The following is a 22,026-nucleotide window of genomic DNA, read 5'->3' as shown; positions in this document are numbered from 1 at the left end:
ATAGATGATATTTTAAAAGTTTGTTTCATTACTCCAGCTACGTCTTTCTACATAATACAATATTTATTAAATACAAGAAACCATTTTGATATCTTATGCGATTTGAATCTAGAAAAACTGCTCTCACAACAAGCAGTACTTATAGCAAGTATGAGGAAAATTCAAAGTAGAATTATAGCATTTAGAACTAAGTTTTGAAGACTGTATTTTAGAATAAATTGTAAAAATTCAATGCAACTGCTCTTCAACCTCTCAGTTTCCTTTTCCTGAGAAATAATGGGGGAAAAAATTCAAAATAATTCTCTCTCACAGGTACTTATGTTATTAAAGATCATACATTCAAATTATCCATTTGAAAGTTCAGTAGTAGTTTGCCCAGTGGCCAAATCGTAAACCATGACCTAGCTGGTTTAGGTGGTTTATCTTACGTGTAATGTACAATATGTAATGTTGTGTTGATGCATGCATAACATGAACACGGATCAATACCTTTTTTGCGATGTGAATACACACCAGTTTTTAAGCTCTTCACACATAAAATTTTAGCTCTCCACACAAAGACATCCGCCGCTTAGACGGTTAACTGTAGTGCACTTTGGTATACTCCATAAAATCTTACTGGGGCTTTGTGCTCTGAAATCCACATGAATAGCCCCTAAAATATGTTTAACATACAAAATGCCACCTCCAAATATAACCTGCCCAGGGATGAATGCTCCCCCTCTAGCTATGTTACTGTTTTCGGATATCGCAAAAAAAAAAAAAGTGAAATCTTCCGATTAATGGAATATTGGAAATACTAAATGAAGATCGAAGATAATGCCTCAACCATTAATGAATTAACAAAATGGTAAATATCAGCAATATGGTTTTAGATCCAGAAAATACTGCCATTTCGGCTTTGAGTCACACATTTTAGTTTCATGTAGTAATGATTCATAAAATAATATTCTTTACACACAATACTTTTCTTGGCTAATCTTTGGAATATGATAACAGGGAGTTTGGCGACATTTTGGTAGGCGATAAAGGTTACTACCTAGGACTTTGGCAACAATATGAGAAGTACCCAGTTCAAATTACGGATTATTTTGTCTGAGAGAAATGAGAGATCATGAGATATGTCATGTGACATATATGGACGAATCACAGTTCTTTAATTGGAAAAGGGGGGAAATCAGGAAAAATATCTGCAGTACTTTATAGCATTTTGTATTTAGCTTCATTCTGTGTTGTGTGAAACAGTGTTGCTTAATTTTTGGATCCCAAGGCCCTATCTAAAGTGAATTCAAAATGGGTATTTAGTGGGATTTAAAGGGGTAGTAATAAGTGTTTTTTTAAGGTTGTGCGAGATAGAAGTAAAGATTGCTTATTAAGTTTTATTAAGCAGTATATTCTACCTGGTACAATAATAATATCCGATTGCTGGGAGTCATATGCCTGTTTGGAGGATGAAGGTTTTCAACATCTTGCTGTTAACCATAAATATCATTTTAAAGATCCTGAAACAGGCACACATAGGAATACGATTAAGATTCTGAAGAAGATTAGGTAAGTTAGTATTTTTAATCATTTGAGGATATTATTTGTATGCACTGTTCTAAATATAAGGAATAAATAAATTAATATGCTATTATTGGAAAATTGTTATTAGCAATGAATTAATTTAAAGTAATTAAGATTTTAAGCTAATTTTTATTAATTTAATGTATGTAATTGGTTGATCTTTAAATTATGGTAACTTTGCGATTTTTTGGCGAAAATTTGGCGACCAACTCTCCTACAGCAACCCTCTATTTTTTTTTTTCCCGCCGCCATTTTGTCTTCACGAAGTAAAGACATGTTTCTTTTCTTTTTATCTACTGAACACTTCTTCCAACAATCTACTAGCCGAATTACACTTATGCTAGAAATTTTATCTAACAAAACTGCTTAATCATGACAAATATTCACTGCAAAATTGGGAAAAAGTGCACAATACCATACACCTTACGCGTTTTTCAAAATAACACATACACATAAACCATGTACACGTCGACTTATTTTTACTTAAAAAAAATATCCCAGAATTACATAAAAATGGCATTGCGCACACTCTTCACTATATCCATGTACACTGCTTTTTTCCCATAAATTAGAAAAATTTCACGAAAATACATGACAATTTTCTCAATCTTTAAACCCGGTAAAAAGAACATATATGAAATTACCTGATCACAAAAAAGTATTTACCCTTTCCAAATATGAACATTTCCACATATAAAATAAATAAAATATCCAAAAACTTTTACCTCTAAATCATCTATTATATTATAAACGTCACCAACGAATTCATACCGCAAGCATTACAAGTACTTAGTGTTAAATATTTAAATTATTTCCATGCACGTTTACTTCAACTACAATGTATAACAAATTCCTACAAACATAAAATTCACAAAATAACTATCATTTAATTAAAATATCACTAAACCATGTACACGTCGACTTATTTTTACTTAAAAAAAAAAATCCCAGAATTGCACAAAAATGGCATTGCGCACACTCTTCACCATATCCATGTACACTGCTTTTTTCTGAATCTTTAAACCCGTTAAAAAGAACATATATGAAATTACGGTTGATCTTTACAATATGGTAACTGGTAGTTTGGCGACATTTTGGAGGCAATAAAGGTTACTACCTGGGACTTTGGTAATAATGTGAGCAGTACTCAGTTCCGATTACGCATTATTTTGTGTGAGGGAAATGAGAGATCATGGGATATGTCATGTGATATTAATGGACGAATTACGGTTCTTTAATCGGAAAAGGGGGGAACTTGGGAAAAAATCTGGAAATTTCGTATTTGGCTTTATTCTGTGTTGTGTGAAACAGTGTTCGTGAATTTTTGGATCCCATGGCCGTAACTAAAGTGAATTTGAAATGGGTATTGAGTGGTATTGTAATGGGTAGTAATAAATGTTTCTTTAAGATTGTGCGAGATAGAAATAAAGATGTTTTATTAAGTTATTTATTTTACCTGGTACCTTGCTGTGAAATATAAGTATGATTTTAAAGATCCTGAAACAGAAAGAAGAAAAGTTTATCGGACACGTAATCAAGATTCTGAAGAAGATTAGGTAAGGTAGTATTTTTAATTATTTGAGGATATTATTTTTATGCATTGTTCTAAATGTAAGGTGGAAGTAAAGGAATTTGGTATTATTGGGAAAATTGTTATTAGCAATGATTTAGTTTAAAGTAATTAGGATTGTAAGGTAATTTTTATTAATTTAATGTATGTGCTTATTTATATTTTAAGTAGTGTTTTTGAATTTAATTATATTTTAATTAAATGATAGTTATTTTGTGAATTTTATGTTTGTAGAAATTTGGTATACGTTTCAGTTGAAGTAAACGTGCATGGAAATAATTTAAATATCGAACACTAAGTATTTGTAATGGTTGTGGTATGAATTCGTTGGTGACGTTTATAATATAATAGATGATTTAGAGGTACACGTTTTTGGATATTTTATTTATTTTATATGTGGAAATGTTCATATTTGGAAAGGGTAAATACTTTTTCGCGATCAGGTAATTTCATATATGTTCTTTTTACCGGGTTTAAAGATTGAGAAAATTGTCATGTATTTTCATGAAATTTTTCTAATTTATGAGAAAAAAGCAGTGTACATGGATATAGTGAAGAGTGTGCGCAATGCCATTTTTGTGCAATTCTGGGATGTTTTTTTAAGTAAAAATAAGTCGACATGTACATGGTTTAGTGATATTTTAATTAAATGATAGTTATTTTGTGAATTTTATGTTTGTAGAAATTTGGTATACGTTTCAGTTGAAGTAAACGTGCATGGAAATAATTTAAATATCGAACACTAAGTATTTGTAATGGTTGTGGTATGAATTCGTTGGTGACGTTTATAATATAATAGATGATTTAGAGGTACACGTTTTTGGATATTTTATTTATTTTATATGTGGAAATGTTCATATTTGGAAAGGGTAAATACTTTTTCGCGATCAGGTAATTTCATATATGTTCTTTTTACCGGGTTTAAAGATTGAGAAAATTGTCATGTATTTTCATGAAATTTTTCTAATTTATGAGAAAAAAGCAGTGTACATGGATATAGTGAAGAGTGTGCGCAATGCCATTTTTGTGCAATTCTGGGATGTTTTTTTAAGTAAAAATAAGTCGACATGTACATGGTTTAGTGATATTTTAATTAAATGATAGTTATTTTGTGAATTTTATGTTTGTAGGAATTTGGTATACGTTTAAGTTGAAGTAAACTTGCATGGAAATAATTTAAATATTTGATACTAAGTATTTGTAATGCTTGCGGTATGAATTCGTTGGTGACGTGTATAATGTAATAGATGATTTAGAGGTAAAAGTTTTTGGATATTTTATTTATTTTATATGTGGAAATGTTCATATTTGGAAAGGGTAAATACTTTTTTGCGATCAGGTAATTTCATATATGTTCTTTTTACCGGGTTTAAAGATTGAGAAAATTGTCATGTATTTTCGTGAAATTTTTCTAATTTATGAGAAAAAAGCAGTGTACATGGATATAGTGAAGAGTGTGCGCAATGCCATTTTTGTGCAATTCTGGGATGATTTTTTTTAAGTAAAAATAAGTCGACATGTACATGGTTTAGTGATATTTTAATTAAATTGTAAGGATCTTAAGTTTTACTAACGTTTATTTTATTTTAAATCTTTACTATCACTTCTTATTTTCTACTTCCGGCCAGAATTATAAGCGTGAAGGTATTTATGCAAAGTTTGTCTGGCGAACGCCAAGTATTTAAGTTGTGGCTTTTTGCCAAGCGAGAGAGAGGAAGCAGTGAGTCGAAGCAGGCCGCTTACCTTAGAAGTTACGCAGCTGCTTGTTGCCTTCCAGGCCAGAGGTTTTAATCCTCTTGATAAGTTTTAAACGTATTGTAGTGTTCACAGTTCTCTGTACTACATACGCTTCCTGTTAATATAAGGCCAATCTTCCACGTTTATTATTTTAAAGTTAAATTAGAGTTTAGTTTTATTTTTATACTTTTGACCCCAAGTGGTGGGTCATTGTATTCCGAAGTACGGAAGTTTTTGTAAATAGAGAAAAATAAAGGGTTTTGTATACCCTTCTTGTGTATCCTGTCTACTTCCCACAGTTTTGAACATAGCTTTAGTAAGCTCTCTGTTCCGAGTCAGGTCCTTGCATGTTCCCGAAGAAGGTAAGAAGGAACATTGAACCTGATAGTGGCACCCAAAGAAGAAGAATAACCATGGCCGAGTTTCAGGAAGAACCTGTGCTGCCTGCAGAAACGGCTCAGAATCCAGAAATGCCAGCTGCCGCCCTGGAAGGATTTGGTTACATCGTCCAGACCATGCGCACTTCGATGAAACCAGAAGCAACATTTAATGGAAACTCACCGGTAACCAATTTTTTGGGAAAATTGGATGACCACTTCATGCTCTACCCCGTGCACGAGTTTCAAAAAGTTACCTTAGCTACCAGCGCTTTGAGGGGCCAAGCGCTTAACTGGCTCAAATGTATAGGCAGAAGTCTCTTGGGTCAAGCAGGAAGTCCCACCTATACTTACGAAAATTTCAAGACTGCCCTACTAAAAGCCTTCCCTGTTGTAAGGGATCGTGCGAAATTAGAAACGGAACTTTTCAGTATATATCAACAAAGAATCAAAAACCTCTCAAGCTTTATTTTAAGAAAAATTCACGTCTTCAAACTCTTGTATGGAAACCGTCCGGATCCTGAAACAATTCAAGTGATTTTCCCGAGGTTACTGCCCCAAGTGCAAGACTTTATTGAATTAAGAAATCTGACTACACTGGAAAAGTTATTTGAGCTAGCAATCCAGTTTGAAAGTAGAAGAACGGCGGACATCGAAAGAAGACGCCAATATCAACAGCGAAACCAATTTGGTACGCCAAGACTACAGCAAACTCAAGCACACGGCTACGGAGGCAAAGCGAATCAGTGGGCAAGGAAACCCGAGCATTCAAAAACAGCCAGCGAACGTCGACAGTTCAATAGCAACCCAGGAAAAAAGTCTCAAGGCCAGTGGAAAAAGAAGGAAAACATGGAAACGAAAAAGGATTTAAACTAAAACGGATTTCTGCTGACGGGAGGGTGCGGAAATCTGAAGGCCACGAAAACCCCTCTTCCTTCAAGTTAAATACAGTAATGGTGAAAAATTTGACTCTTCCGAAGATTGAAGTGTTGGTGAATAATATCCCAGCCACCCCACTCCTGGATACAGGCGCGCAGTGTTCCTGTGTGGCAGAAGATTCTTTTAGGAAGTATTTTCGCAAATACCGCATATATAATTCGGATAATACGACAATGTTAGTGGCGCAAGGAGAAATATGTAAGTGCATAGGTAAAGTACCGTTGTATATCCATATCAAGGACGAACAAGTAAAGGTGATGTTTTTTATAGTAAAGAATCTGCAAGCACATATAATCTTAGGAATAGATTTTCTTTCAGATGCACAAGCAACACTGGATTTTAATGAAGCGTCCCTTAAGCTGACAATGAATCCAGTCCGTGCAGAAAAGGCTGAACTGCCAATGTTAAAACTTGACCACCTCCCTAATGACGAGCAAGGAAGAATCCGACAAGTGGTAAGTGAATTTGCTTCGTTATTTAGTGATACTCAGGTTACTAACCATAGTATTGACACCGGAGATGCAATGCCAGTTCGCTAAAAACCATACCGGTATGATAAGAATAAGGAAAAAATTATAGAATGGCATATTACCGATATGCTACGTAAAAAGATCATAACGCCCATCTCAAGTAGTTATGCTAGCCCGGTGGTTTTATGTAAGAAAAATAATGACTATCCTTTGACGCATCCAAAAAGGTGGAGATTCGCTATTGATTACCGTAAATTAAACTCCATAACTAAATATCCGGTATATCCGTTACCGATCATTGAAGAAATTCTAAGGAACATAAAATCAACCAAATTTATGACGACTTTAGACTTAACGACTGGTTATTTTCAAATAGGGGTTAGGCCTGAGGACGTGCCTAAGACTGCTTTTATAACCAAGTCTGGCACTTATGCATTCCTGCGTATGCCGTTTGGCCTTTCAGGGGCACCGGCAACATTTCAGCGATGTATGGACATTGTGTTAAGCCTGTTCTTGGAAAGTCCACATTTATCTATTTAGACGATATCATTATTACTAGTGATAATCTAGACCAACATGTACAGGATTTAAGACAGGTGTTTTCATTATTAAATGAGGCCGGTCTAAAAGTTAATGTCGAAAAGTGCAAATTTGCAGCCCCTGAATTAAAATATTTAGGTTACAAAATATCTCAGAAAGGAATCGAGACAGACGAATCAAAAATAATCGCTGTGCAAAAGTATCCGCCGCCAAATACGGCGAAGAAGCTCTCTTCTTTTCTAGGACATTGTTCATATTATAGGTCCTTTATAAAAGATTTTGCAGCTATCGCGGAGCCATTGTTAAAATTAAAAAGAAAAAAGGCAAGATTCTTGTGGACGGCCGAAGCCAATAGTGCTTTCAAAAAATTAAAACAAGCATTAACGCAAGCCCCTGTGTTGAAATTTCCTGAAAAGGATGAGAATTTAGAAATTTCAGCGGATGCTTCGGATTATGCGGTAGGAGCGGTACTTTCGCAAAATCAGCAGCCCGTGGCATTTTTTAGCCGAAATCAAACACAAAGAAACTATTCCGCGACCGAGAGAGAGGCACTTGCAGTTCTGTTAGCAGTGCAAAAGTTCCGAGTCTATTTTGGAAAGGTGCCGATAACAGTGTACTCTGATCATGCGGCGGTAACTAGATTGTACTCAGGGAAAAATTTATCCCCAAGGTTAATAAGATGGGCACTCAAGCTGCAAGAATATAATCTGGTAATCAAGCATACCCCCGGAAAAGAAAATATTGTAGCAGATGCCCTATCAAGAATTAAAATAGATGAACAAGGTAATACTGTAAAGGTGGCAATGCTCACAGCATGTACAATAAATTCCCGAGAAACTGTAATAACCGAACTGAGTAAGGATCCTGAGTTTGGAAGCATTTATAAGTATTTAAAGGATCCTGAAAATTTTAGCCACCAAGATATTGTGGCGATAAGAAATAGGGCGGCCCATTACGAACTAATAGATGGTCTATTATTCTATACAAAAACTACGAATTCCAACAACGAATTTTGACCTGTTATCCCAGCTAGTCTTAGATTAAATATCCTGCAGGAGCTCCATGACAGCCCTTTAGCTTCTCATGCTGGTATTCAAAAAACTACCCAACGCGTACGCGAGGCAGTCTACTTTCCTGAACTGCAAAAGTTAACAAGGGCGTATGTCCAGTCCTGCCCAACATGTCAAGCAGTTAATTATATTAATTTCCGCCCGGCCGGGTTTCTAAATAGTATTAAATCTGAATTTCCAAATGAAATAATTGGCATCGATTTATTGGGCCCTTTCCCAAAAAGTCAGCTAAATAAAAGTCGCTATCTCCTTGTTATGGTTGATCATTTCAGTAAATGGACCGAAATTGTTCCCTTAAAACGAGCCTAAGCGAAATTAGTTACTGGTTCTATTTTAAATAAATATATTTTTAAATATGGGGCGCCCCTAAAAGTTATATCGGATAATGGTCCTCAATTTGTAAGTAATATATTTGAAGACATGTGCCAAAAACTGGGCATACGTCATTTAAAAATGGTCCCGTATCGGCCGCAATCAAATATAGCGGAACAAGTCAATAGAAATATAGTGAAAATTATCCGTAGTTATGTTAAAAATTTTCATAAAAGCTGGGATAACTATGTCAATGAATTTGCTTTCGCCCTTAGGACCGCAAAACATGATACAACGGGCAAAACTCCTGCTGAGTTATTTCTAGGCAGAAAGAATATAACCCCGTTAGATAAATTATTTTATGTGCAACAAAGAGCCCCAGAATTTAAAATGGGTGATATAGAAAAACTAATAAAAGAAGCAAAAAAGAATACGGAATTAGCACAAAGAAAACAGAAGCTTTATTATGATTTGAAACGACGGGGAGTAACTTATAATGTAGGGGATGAAGTTTTAAAAATTAAGCATTCACTTTCTTCAGCACCAGAAGATAAAACTGCCAAATTTTTTCCACGACTTGGAGGACCATATGTTATAGAAAAAATAACTCACGCTGTAGTAGTGTTAAAAGCCAGAAATGGTGAAACCTGCTCCGCAAACATTGATCAAATCAAACCCTACTTTGATCGTAATAAAATGCAAATATTTTCAGATCTTTTGCAGGATCCGGCACGGCAGACACCGCAGGCACAAGCTCCAGAGGTGGGAAAACGACAAGTACAAGAGCAAGCCATTAAGAGGCAGGAGCAAGTGAAAAGAAAATTTCCCAAGGGGAAAATTGAAGGTAGCAAGAAAAAGAAGCCGTTCCACCGTCCAGAAAAGAGAGTTCACGAACACCCCCAGAATGAAGAAGGGAGAAGGACGACGTATGTGAAGAGAACCAGGAGGAATGACGGCAACTATAACCCGGCTCTAAAACGGAAGATCTACTCATCCGACAGGACTCTCCGCGGCAAATGTCGCCGAACTGCGGAAGGGCCATCAGCGGCGGAGGAAAAGTTATGAGGAAAATTTGAACGGCCAGCAACGAGGTCCAAGCAGGCACACGAAAGAAGTTTCCCGGTTCCGCCAAGACCAGCTGCCATCAAACGGCCAAGACCACAAGCAGAGGAGAAAAGGAAAGTATTCAAGGGTGACCGAACTGGTGAAAAAAGGAAGCTTCCAGAGGAAGGCACTGAAGGGCGAGCCCATACAAGAAGGAGGATAAATCACACAACTATCTGCAATACCTTTAAGGACTGGGCCCAGAAAAGGATGTCCGAATATCACAAAGATAAGTAAAATTTTATGTTACTTTGCAAACTTAAGTTAATCTTTCATTCTTACTGCAAGTGGCAGATTTCAAGAAGTTTTACCTCATGCGAGGTCTACCTTTATCGCCAAAAGGGCGAGAAATGAGTTGTTACCGATTTTGGTATTATGTTTTTCAATTACTCGCGCGTAAAACTAAAGTTGATGTATAATAGCGTTCTGTAAAGACTTAAATATTGTAAAATGTTATTGTATAAATTTTATTTAAAACATTCTAGCAAGAAAGAAGTTTTAGTCTGAAAGACTTTTTGAAATGTAGTATTTCAATGTAGAAAGAATTGGCACTTGCTTTGAAAAGAATAGAAGTTAACAATGTACTACTAATGTATGTTTTCAAATGTGTAAAATTAACGCCATGTTGGTATGTTCTTATATACAATATGAACTGTTATTTTAAATGTTAAGAAATACCGTGATATGGTAAAAGTGAATGTTACAATTTTTTTTTATTTGTGTGACTGTAAAAAGTCTAGATCATGGTGAATATGTGTTAAAGGTTGAATGATGTAGTTAGGCTCTCTGACGCTACACTTCAGAGTTAGACACTTTCAGAATAGTACCTCAGGGTTTAGAGTTGAAATTAGGGTGTGTTAAGATGTCTTGTTATGTTGAATTTTAACACGTTAGCGTTTTGATTGTAGGAGGAAGTGTGGAACACGTAGACAGAAACACATTCGTGTTTGGTGTTCTTTTACAACACATGTCAGAGAGCACGGGGAGAGATAATTAAAATAGTCATGAATGAAATAAGAATGTTAAGTGAAATATAATTATACATGTTACTTGCCATTTCATTGTGTAACATTTCATTAAACTAGTTTTCCTTCCAGATCTCTGGAAGGAACCAGATTTGAATAAGAGCTCCTGTTTGGATGCAGTACAGATGAAAAAAAATTGTGTATCCTGGGAGCTGCTATTGTAAAAACAAATTTCTTTCTTTTAAATTTCTAGTTTCTAGCGAAAAAAATTTTGTAAAATATTGGCCTCGCGTTAGATTCTAGAGCTAAAAGTTTTCAACAAGGTCGTTTTAGACCTCAGTTTCAAACTAATTAACTCTGGCGGGAAGTATGTAAGGATCTTAAGTTTTACTAAGGTTTATTTTATTTTAAATCTTTACTATCACTTCTTATTTTCTACTTCCGGCCAGAATTATAAGCGTGAAGGTATTTATGCAAAATTTGTCTGGCGAACGCCAAGTATTTAAGTTGTGGCTTTTTGCCAAGCGAGAGAGAGGAAGCAGTGAGTCGAAGCAGGCCGCTTACCTTAGAAGTTACGCAGTTGCTTGTTGACTTCCAGGCCAGAGGTTTTAATCCTCTTGATAAGTTTTAAACTTATTGTAGTGTTCACAGTTCTCTGTACTACATACCCTTCCTGTTAATATAAGGCCAATCTTCCACGTTTATTATTTTAAAGCTAAATTAGAGTTTAGTTTTATTTTTATACTTTTACGTTTTGACCCTAAGTGGTGGGTCATTGTATTCCGAAGTACGGAAGTTTTTGTAAATAGAGAAAAATAAAGGGTTCTGTATACCCTTCTTGTGTATCCTGTCTACTTCCCACAGTTTTGAACATAGCTTTAGTAAGCTCTCTGTTCCGAGTCAGGTCCTTCCATGTTCCCGAAGAAGGTAAGAAGGAACATTGAACCTGATAAAATGATAGTTATTTTGTGAATTTTATGTTTGTAGGAATTTGGTATACGTTTAAGTTGAAGTAAACTTGCATGGAAATAATTTAAATATTTGATACTAAGTATTTGTAATGCTTGCAGTATGAATTCGTTGGTGACGTGTATAATGTAATAGATGATTTAGAGGTAAAAGTTTTTGGATATTTTATTTATTTTATATGTGGAAATGTTCATATTTGGAAAGGGTAAATACTTTTTTGCGATCAGGTAATTTCATATATGTTCTTTTTACCGGGTTTAAAGATTGAGAAAATTGTCATGTATTTTCGTGAAATTTTTCTAATTTATGAGAAAAAAGCAGTGTACATGGATATAGTGAAGAGTGTGCGCAATGCCATTTTTGTGCAATTCTGGGATGTTTTTTTAAGTAAAGATAAGTCGGCGTGTAGATGGTTTATGTGTATGTGTTATTTTGAAAAACGCGTAAGCAGTATGGTATTGTGCACTTTTTCCCAATTTTGCAGTGAATATTTGTCATGATTAAGCAGTTTTGTTAGATAAAATTTCTAGCATAAGTGTAATTCGGCTAGTAGATTGTTGGAAGAAGTGTTCAGTAGATAAAAAGAAAAGAAACATGTCTTTACTTTGTGAAGACAAAATCGCCGTGGGAAAAAAAAAATAGAGGGTTGCTGTAGGAGAGTAGGTCAGCAAATTTTCGCAAAAAAAACGCCAAGTTACCATAATGTAAAGATCAACCGAAATTACCTAATAACGAAAAAGTATATACCCTTCCCAAATATGAACATTTCCATGCATAAAATAAATAAAATATCCAAAAACTTTTACCTCTAAATTATCTATTATATTATAAACGTCACCAACGAATTCATACCGCAAACATTACAAATACTTAGTGTCAAATATTTAAATTATTTCCATGCACGTTTACTTCAACTAAAACGTATACCAAATTCCTACAAACATAAAATTCACAAAATAACTATCATTTAATTAAAATATAATTAAATTCAAAAACACTACTTAAAATATAAATAAGCACATACATTAAATTAATAAAAATTAGCTTACAATCCTAATTACTTTAAACTAAATCATTGCTAATAACAATTTTTCCAATAATACCAAATTACTTTACTTCCACCTTACATTTAGAACAATGCATAAAAATAATATCCTCAAATAATTAAAAATACTAACTTACCTAATCTTCTTCAGAATCTTGCTTACATGGTGGATACACTTTTATTATGTATTCAATAAAATTATTGAACGATTTTTTCTGCGAATTTTTCCTCCACACTTCCTCCGCTAAATAAAAAGCAAAATACTCTTTATCACAATGCCTCGGAATGGCGCTTTTTATAGCACTCCACGTGCCCTCTATTGTATTGGTATGTGCACCTGTTTCCGGATCTTTAAAATAATATTTGTGGTTCACAGCAAGATGTTTAAAACCTTCATCTTCCAAACATTCATACGATTTTTCACTTTAGACAGCGCCATACAATCCCAAAATTATTCAACCCTACTTCACACAACACACAATGAAGCTTAATACAAAATAATTTACAGCCACAGATATTTTTCCAAATTCCCCCCTTTTCCGATTAAAGAACCGTAATTCATCCATTAATATCACATGACATATCCCATGATCTCTCATTTCCCTCACACAAAATAATGCGTAATCGGAACTGAGTACTGCTCACATTATTACCAAAGTCCCAGACCTTTATCGCCTCCAAAATGTCGCCAAACTACCAGTTACCATATTCTAAAGATCAGCCGTAAAAATAGGTCGACGTGTACATGTATCTGCCATTCTGAAAAATGCGGCAAAGAGTTTCCGATTCTGCACTTTCTTCCAATTTTGCATTTAATATTCGTCATGATTAAGCACTTTTGTTCCATAAAATTTCTAGCATAAGCGTAATTCGGCTAGCAGATTGTTGGAAAAATAAAAAAAAAAAGAAACCCGTCTTTACTTCGTGAAGACAAAATGGTGCCGGAAAAAAAAAGTAGAAGGTTGCTGTAGCAGGGTTGGTTGCCAAATTTTCGCCAAGTTACCATAATCCAAAGATTAACCTTTTTCTTTTTTTTCTTAAATAAATGCCATCAAAAAATATTGTAAAAGTTTATAATTGGGTGTGCCTTGTTTTTTGACGCCATGATCAGCGGCAGGAAGGCACGATTTCAAGATGGCCGCTACACAGAACCAAAATAAAAAAAAGAACTGCACAAACTCTATGTCCATGTACACATCGATCTGTTTTCACTTAAAAAAAATCCCAGAATTGCACAAACTAGGCACTGCGCACTGCCCTTAAATTTGTCCATGTATACATCAATCTATTTTCATTTTAAAAAAAATCAGGAAGCTAAAACAATGCTAAAACTATCATGGTAACCAGAAATGATGTTTCATCGCCAAAATTTAAAACAATTTTGTCGCTAATCAAAGGGGAACCCAATTCTACACTAGAGACAAAATATTTATTTTATAACTTCAGCATGCCATCTTACTATATTTGAACTAACGATCTAAAATTCAGAAATTTCCAAAATATGGAATCGCTGAAGTCCTGACAATTCCAAATGTTAAACTTTGTACTGTATTACGCATTTTTAAATTCAATACAATATAAATTCTCTTTCTGCACAAAAATGCAGAGAGCATTAAGTAAAACATATATGAAAATATTACATTAATTAGGGGTAAATTTGGATTGATTAATTAGGGGAAAATTTGTTCCCATTCAAGGACTGGCTTGAATGGGAACAGAGAGAGTTTGAACCTTGATTTTCTGCAACATACTTTTTAGCACATTCTGTTTTCAGGCCAAATGAAATACCTGAAATCAATACTGATTTCTTAAAAATAAAAACTACAGATTGAACATGTTTACATGCTACTCAAGCATACGAATCACATACTGAATTTCAATTTATACTACATATTCTGTTTTTAGAGAAAAACACTGAGCGCATTTTAATTAAAGAATCCAACTTCTCTGCTTGTACCACAAGAATGACGTTACATTTTATTTCTTTTACTATAATTAAATGCTGAAAAAATATATGTTCTTTTGTAGTATCACATACATAATTAGATTTTTGTCGCGATAAATGCTTTAACAAATAATTGTTTTTGAAAATTAAAGCATGTCTTTGAGTATCAAATATGACATGTTCAACCACACGAAATAATGTTTTAGTCACCAAAAAGAATAATTTTTTTTCCCTTACCTGTCAATTTCAGCCAAGATCTCCAACTCTTCAGGAGTTAATGATATACCAGTGGCATGACTTAAATCGTCTCCCGCGTCTTCAGTTATCATTCTTACAATGCACAAAAACAGACATACATCAGCTAATGAAATTCCACACACCTTTAAACAGTTAAAGACTTTTCCATATTTACACGGCAAGCAGTAAGCTTGTATCTATCAATGCACACAGATTCAAAACATGAAGAATTACTTAAAATAACAGTATAACTGTATGCTTTTTGAACGGTTTAACCTACAAATCTTTGTTAGCTCTTCCCTATAATAACGTCAGCTAGTAATTTTAAATGATATCTGATTATAATGGAGAAAGTAAACAAACAGAATCACGCAAGACCTTTTTTAAAATCGGAGAACTCATCCACCGTCTAAATGAGCAGCGAAACATAAATGGGAGGAGTTACGAGATTAGGGTTGTAGGAAGATCTAACTATAGTAGCGTCTAGCCCAAGCATTGTTTATGTTTAACGCATGCGCAATCGGCATATTTTCAGCATGGTAACCTTGAACGACACCACCCGTGCAATTAACCGCTTAAGCTATTCCCACCAACATTTACCACGCATGCGCATTCAGTTGTCAAAGTCGGGTTTCTACCTTGACGTAGTTTATCATTTTTTAAGCGTTGTTTTGTTTTGTTGTTTTAAGCAAAAGTTTAGAAAGGAAAATGGGTTCCTTTTCTTATAAAAAGAAGGAACACATTTCCTTTTATTAAAGTATATATAAAAAATCTGATGTGTACACCACATGACTTCCTTGTACGGAATATTAAATTATACGCATTTTACTTGCATTTCATTTAAACTTATTGGATTGAAATAAATCTACTTCGCCGACAGCGCATAAACCACAATAGAATAAATGCATTCTTTAAAATGCACTCTAGTATTTGTTTACCATAGCGACACTCTGGCGCTAGATTAACTTTAACAGTATTTATTATATTTCGTTCATATTATAACTCAGAATGCACAAAATTTATATCATTTAAAGAATAGAATTATCTAATCGTTGCCACATGTTCTATTCAAATACTATAATAAAGCTAGAATGATGTATAAAAGAAATTAAGCAAACAAAACAAAAAAGAACCGTTTTTCACAGACGATTGAGTATTTCTCATTCAATTAATTCAGTTCTCACTTCGCGAGAAGGCAAAAACACATGAAAACTCAAAATATCTATATTAAAAATTACGAAGTAAATCTTAAACACTTAATTCCTCGAAAAAATTCCACAAAGGATTAAGCATGATTTCATTGGCATAAATGAAGCAACATAAAATAAATAACGCAACATAAATGAAGGCGTTATTTTTGTTGTTGCGAAGCTAAGTTTCTCTAGATTGGCAACAAATCCACTAACCTGCTGTTTCAAATGTAAAAAATCAATGGCCGCCATTAAAAAATCAATGGCCGCCATTAAAAAAAAAGGCTTAGCGGCAATTAAACATCTTTAAAATTGTTGATAATTCTAAAAGATATTGCATATAGATTTACTAAAGACATAAAAACCTTAACCGGAAACAAGAACAACATAATTCAATCATTTTTAAAGTAAAAAATACAAACATATAAGAGTAAAGAAACTGAGATCACTGAGCCGGGTAACAGAGTGGATATATATATAAATATATTTATATACGTTTGGTGCGGCCGATTGCAACCAAAATACGAGGTGCACATCTGCATGTTATAGCAGTCCTATATACAAAATTTCAACGTTCTGAGGCTACTCGTTTTTGAGTTATGCGAGATACGTACGCACGTACGTACATACGCTCGTACAGACGCCAGGAAAAATTCTCTTCAGAATTAATTTTAAAGCAGTTTTATAATTTTTTGGAGGAAACTAGTCATTTATTCTGTTTTTACATACAGATATCACGGGAAAACATCGTTAAATTGCATTCGATAGCGGTCAAAATGGATATTTTCGTTGAAATATGCTGCCTGAAACTTTTAGTGATTACAATACTTCCTTTTTACTTCGTACAAGGAAGTAAAAAGGGCAGATTTTTATGTTCGCAATGTTTATCCTTTTCCTGAACGGTTTGAATAGTTTAAATGACTAATTTGAAAAGGGGGGAACAAAATCGCGTTGACATTTTTTGTACTTCTAATTAGAATACATTTAGCTTTAAAGATGTGTTTTGCTCAATCAAGCCATAATTCATTGGTCTTTGAAAAATTTCGTCCGAGAAAAGATACTAAAAATTCGACAGCGGATTTCTGTGTAGAAAATTTAGACATGAAATAAGTTAAAAGCAATTACATGAACTATTAAATGAATTATTCTGTATGCCTGCTTATTTTTTTATGGAAATACTTGGCATTTTCAGGACACAAAAAGTGCTTCAAAGAACTTTGAAATATTAGTACAAACACATTAATCAATTAAATTGAAATAAATAATGGGATGTAATTTAAAAGACAGAAATAATTTAATGTAAGAGATTTAGATTTAAAAATTTGCACACGCAAATGATTTATCAGATTTTATACGGTTTTTATTTCATAAATAACTTTGATATTGAATATGGCATTTTAACTTATAAACATGAGTGGATACTGAAAACGTGATGAATATGTAAGAATATTATAATTTTAACTAAGTTTACTTATTGAATAATAAATTCTTACAGTCTAATGCTATAAAACTAGGGTCTAAGTTTGCATAAAAATTCCTCTGTTAAATAAAAGAATTTAAGTAATTTCTGTAGCCTTTTTGTCAGTACACTATAGATTTTTTAACTAATTATTTGTCCTCGCTTGCAATTAGAACCATCACTAAATCCCTATTTTATCTAATCATTTCCTGAACATTATCATGTATATACATTGACTTCGTCTTTGAAACTGATAATTATTACTTGCAAATACTGATAATTATTACTCTTACTGGTGAACAATTAACAACCCTTTCTATTAATTCAGAAGTCAAACAACAAAAATCAGCGTTATATTTACAAAATTTTCACAGGACTAGTTTCGATGGTTTTACCGAACCACCATCCTCAGCTGCAAAACCGTAAATGAACAAGATAGCAAATAATGATTAGATAAGATAAGAAAGCCTTTACAAGAATAAGCAAGTGGCGCCATCTGTTCGCGAAACTAGAACTAAAACATAATTTCTTTAAAAGCCGATGGCAAATTTGGATTGGAATTAGGATCGTTAACTAGAACAGAAAGATTTTTATGAATCTGAAATGCCTCTAGAAAATCCAGTTCTCCAATGGAAGATGTTTTTTGAATAATTTTGGCAGCAGAAAAATTGAAAGTGTTATTTTCGGACCAACAGTGTTGAGCAACGGAAGACATCTGTGTTTCCTTTTTTCTAACATATGTCTCATGTTCTTTGACGCGAAATTTTAAGGCTCTCTTAGTTTGGCCAATGTAAATTAAACCACACTGACAAGGAATCCTATAAATACCCCAGGAATTCATATCCGGAATGGGGTCCTTGAGTATGGAAGTAGAATTTTATTGATGGGAGAATAAACAACCCGAAAGTTAAATTTCTGCAAAATATGTGCAACTTTATAGCTAATTGATGGAAAGAAGGGAATGACAACAGAATTTTTATCATCTCCTAAAATAAGAGTGTGGCTTTTAGTGTGTTGAGATGAGAATTTTTTTTAACTGCTTGATTAATAATGTTGGGTGAAAAGCCCCTAACAATAGCTATTGCTTTTAAATAATTTAGTTCTTCATCAAGGCCAGTTTGGAGGAGCACGGAAAACATAGGAAAAAAATGAAGCTAACTTTTGTTTAGTCGGATGATATGATTTAAAGTGGTGGAAGGCAAACCAATTTACAATAAGGCAATAAGGTTTACGGTAAACCGTAGTACTGAAGTTGGATGTGTTACGTGTGACCGGAATGCCGAGAAACGGAAGAGAATTGCAAGTCTCAAGTTCAAAAGTGAACTGAATAGCAGGATCAATAGAATTCATTGTTGAAAGAACTTTATTTAAATCATATTTATTACCTTCAAACAGGGTAAAAGTATCGTCTACTTAGCGGAAGGATGCCGGGACGTTTAAAGTTTCAAACAATTTTGATTCATAATAATGCATGTAGATATCAGCCAGGATGGGACTGAGGGGCTTCCCGTGGCTAATCACTCAGTTTGCTTGTAATATTTATTTTGGAAAACAGAATGTGTTTTTTTCAAACAGAGTTGAGTGAAAGAAATTAGCTCATCAATTTCGATGCAAGAGAAATGAAATTCGCGAAGTCTGGTTTCTAGACATCTTAATGCACCCTCCACTGGGACATTGGTGAATAATGGTTTTACATCAAAAGAAACCATGAGTAAATTACTAGGAGAAATGTTTTTAACCTTTTTTACAAACTCTATTGAATTTTTTATGGTGTAAATGTTATTGTCTAATAGAGTGGAAAATCTAGAAACTAAATATTTAGCTAATGGATACGAGGCAGTACCTAAATTTGATACAATAGGGCGGAAAGGAATACCACTTTTATGAATTTTGGGAAGAGCATATAATCTGGCACAATTCGCAACAGATGGGATAAGCGAATGTTTAAAGTTGCTTGAAATGATTTGCGAAGATTTGATCGCAGTTTTTATTTTGGACAAGTCCGAAGGTGAAGGATCCTTAGGGATCAGATGATATGGTCCTTCGTTTAAGAGTTTAGTGACACCATCGATGTAAGTGTTCTTACCCATGACGACTATCAGGCCTCCTTTGTCGGCCTTTGAAATGATAATATCCGGGTTAGAATGAATTTCGCGCATTGTAGCTCTTTCTCTGGCAGTTAGATTTGGTTTCAAAGGTTTATTATTGAATTTCACATTATGAGCGATAAGATGCCTAATCATTTCTTTCTGTGAATCTGAAACTTTACTGAACTTGAAAGCTTTTTCGATAGGAGCCAAAATCTTTGGAATCGAGGGTTTACAGGTTTGTGAGAAGTTAAAATTATATTTTAGAATTCTCTCTTGTTCTTCTGAAAGACTAACATTAGAAATATTAACTATTGGCTTGATGTTTACAATGGGAAGATTTTTTGAACTACTTTAACTGGAAGACTGTAAAAGAAGTTTTTCGAATTTAACTGCAAGGGTGTTTTTATGACGGTTAACTGCATTCCCCGTTCTAGAACAAGACTTTTGTTCAAGGGCAGTGAATTTTGAATATGATTTATCGAGTTCCAGATTAAGCTTATAGAGTTCATGTTCAATTTTGGACAATTGTTGACGTGTATCTCTTATCACGGAACGAAGTAAGGCAAGCTTGCAATTTAACAGAATTCTTGAAACGCGACTCGAAGGTTTTTGATTAGATTTGATTTGATTAAAATTGCTGATAAATTTTTTACATTTACATTTAAGTAAAAAGTCAAAATGATTCAGGAATTTTTGCCGTTTCAAGCGTAATTTAGTAAACGATTAACGGATGAAGGCATGATAAACAATGCAGAAAATCAAACTAAATTAACTGAGCAATAATAAAGTACACACAAAACAGCAGAAAAATCCCTCACTGAAATGAATAGAAAACAAAACGTTTGTAAGCAAAATGCATGAAATCAGACAAGCAAAGCACAATATACAAATATACAAAACATAAACATAACTTGAAAATTGCAAAAAAAGTACTCACCGAAACTCATGCAATTACAAAATGGCGACCACACCACGGCCACTTTTACCCTGTTTGAAGGTAATAAAGATGATTTAAATTAAGTTCTTTCAACAATGAATTCTATTGATCCTGCTATTCAGTTCACTTTTGAACTTGAGACTTGCAATTCTCTTCCGTTTCTCGACATTCTGGTAGTACTGAAGTTGGATGTGTTACGTGTGACCAGAATTACTGTAAACCTTCATCGGTTTGCCTTCCACCACACTTTAAGTCATGTCATCCGACTAAACAAAAGTTAGCTTCATTTTATTTCTATGTTTTACGTGCTCTTCAAGTTTGCTCCTCCAAACTAGCCCTTGATGAAGAACTAAATTATTTAAAAGCAACAGCTACTGACAGGGGCTTTTCACCCAACATTATTAATCCATCAGTTAAAAAATTCTTATCTCAACACACTAAAAGCCACACTCTTGTTTTCGGAGATGATAAAAATTCTGCTGTCATGCCCTTCTTTCCATCAATTAGCTATAAAGTTGCACATATTTTGCAGAAATTTAACTTTCGGGTTGTTTATTCTCCCATCAATAAAATTCCGACTTCCATACTCAAGGACCCCATTCCGGATATGAATTCCTGGGGTATTTATAAGATTCCTTGTCAGTGTGGTTTAATTTACATTGGCCAAACTAAGAGAGCCTTAAAATTTCGCGTCAAAGAACATGAGACATATGTTAGAAAAAAGGAAACACAGAAGTCTTCTGTTGCTCAACATTGTTGGTCCGAAAATCACACTTTCAATTTTTCTGCTGCCAAAATTATTCAAAAAACATCTTCCATTGGAGAACTGGATTTTCTAGAGGCATTTCACATTCATAAAAATCTTTCTGTTCTAGTTAAGGATCCTAATTCCAATCCAAATTTGCCTTCGGCTTTTAAAGAAATTATGTTTTAGTTCTAGTTTCGCCAAAAGATGGCGCCACTTGCTTATTCTTGTCCAGGCTTTCTTATCTTATCTAATCATTATTTCCTATCTTGTTCATTTACGGTTTTGCAGCTGAGGATGGTGGTTCGGTGAAACCATCGAAACTAGTCCTGTGAAAATTTTGTAAATATAACGCTGATTTTTGTTGTTTGACTTCCGAATTAGTATTTATTCGGCGTGTTATTGTGTCTTAACCCTTTCTATTGCTGAGTTAGGGTTAACAATCTTCGTTGTCACTACCGCCTGCCTTGTACTTGGGCTGCTTGTGCGCATGCGCGAAAGTAGGTTGTGTGAATAGCCTGTTAGTTACTCGCACCGTCGGTGCGATTAGCCACTGCGGGTAACCTTCCTCACACAATTCACGATTCAGTCTTCAGCGATGCACAAGATAAGTTCTGCGGAATGTGTGAAATTTGTTCACTTTGATCTCTGTGTTGCGTCGATTTTTACAAGCACAAAGTAACAAGTCAAAGAACTGCACGAACTCGGTATCCATGTACACATCGAAGTATTTTCAGTTAAAAAAAGCCCACCAGCGGC

The 22,026-nt window shown here is 34.2% G+C and overlaps 1 protein-coding gene across 3 annotated transcripts in view; it reads right to left on the bottom strand.

Moving 5' to 3' along the window:
* Positions 1 to 15,262, bottom strand: part of Utx (Utx histone demethylase) — a 356,173-nt gene extending 340,911 nt beyond the window's left edge. For all 3 annotated transcript variants that reach the window (XM_035356392.2, XM_085809088.1, XM_085809087.1), the window contains exon 1: positions 14,847 to 15,262. In XM_035356392.2, the coding sequence (XP_035212283.1) occupies positions 14,847 to 14,938 (92 nt within the window). In that variant the 5' untranslated portion in view covers positions 14,939 to 15,262. The remainder of the gene's footprint in view (positions 1 to 14,846) is intronic.
* Positions 15,263 to 22,026: the final 6,764 nt, after the last annotated feature.

Source organism: Stegodyphus dumicola, chromosome X2 (genome assembly GCF_044657685.1).
Source record: "Stegodyphus dumicola isolate Sdum_Otavi_A_Nest chromosome X2, ASM4465768v1".
NCBI classification, from domain to species: Eukaryota; Metazoa; Arthropoda; class Arachnida; order Araneae; family Eresidae; genus Stegodyphus; species Stegodyphus dumicola.
Note: the sequence above shows the minus strand (reverse complement) of the source record. Positions and strands in the feature narration are given on the sequence as shown.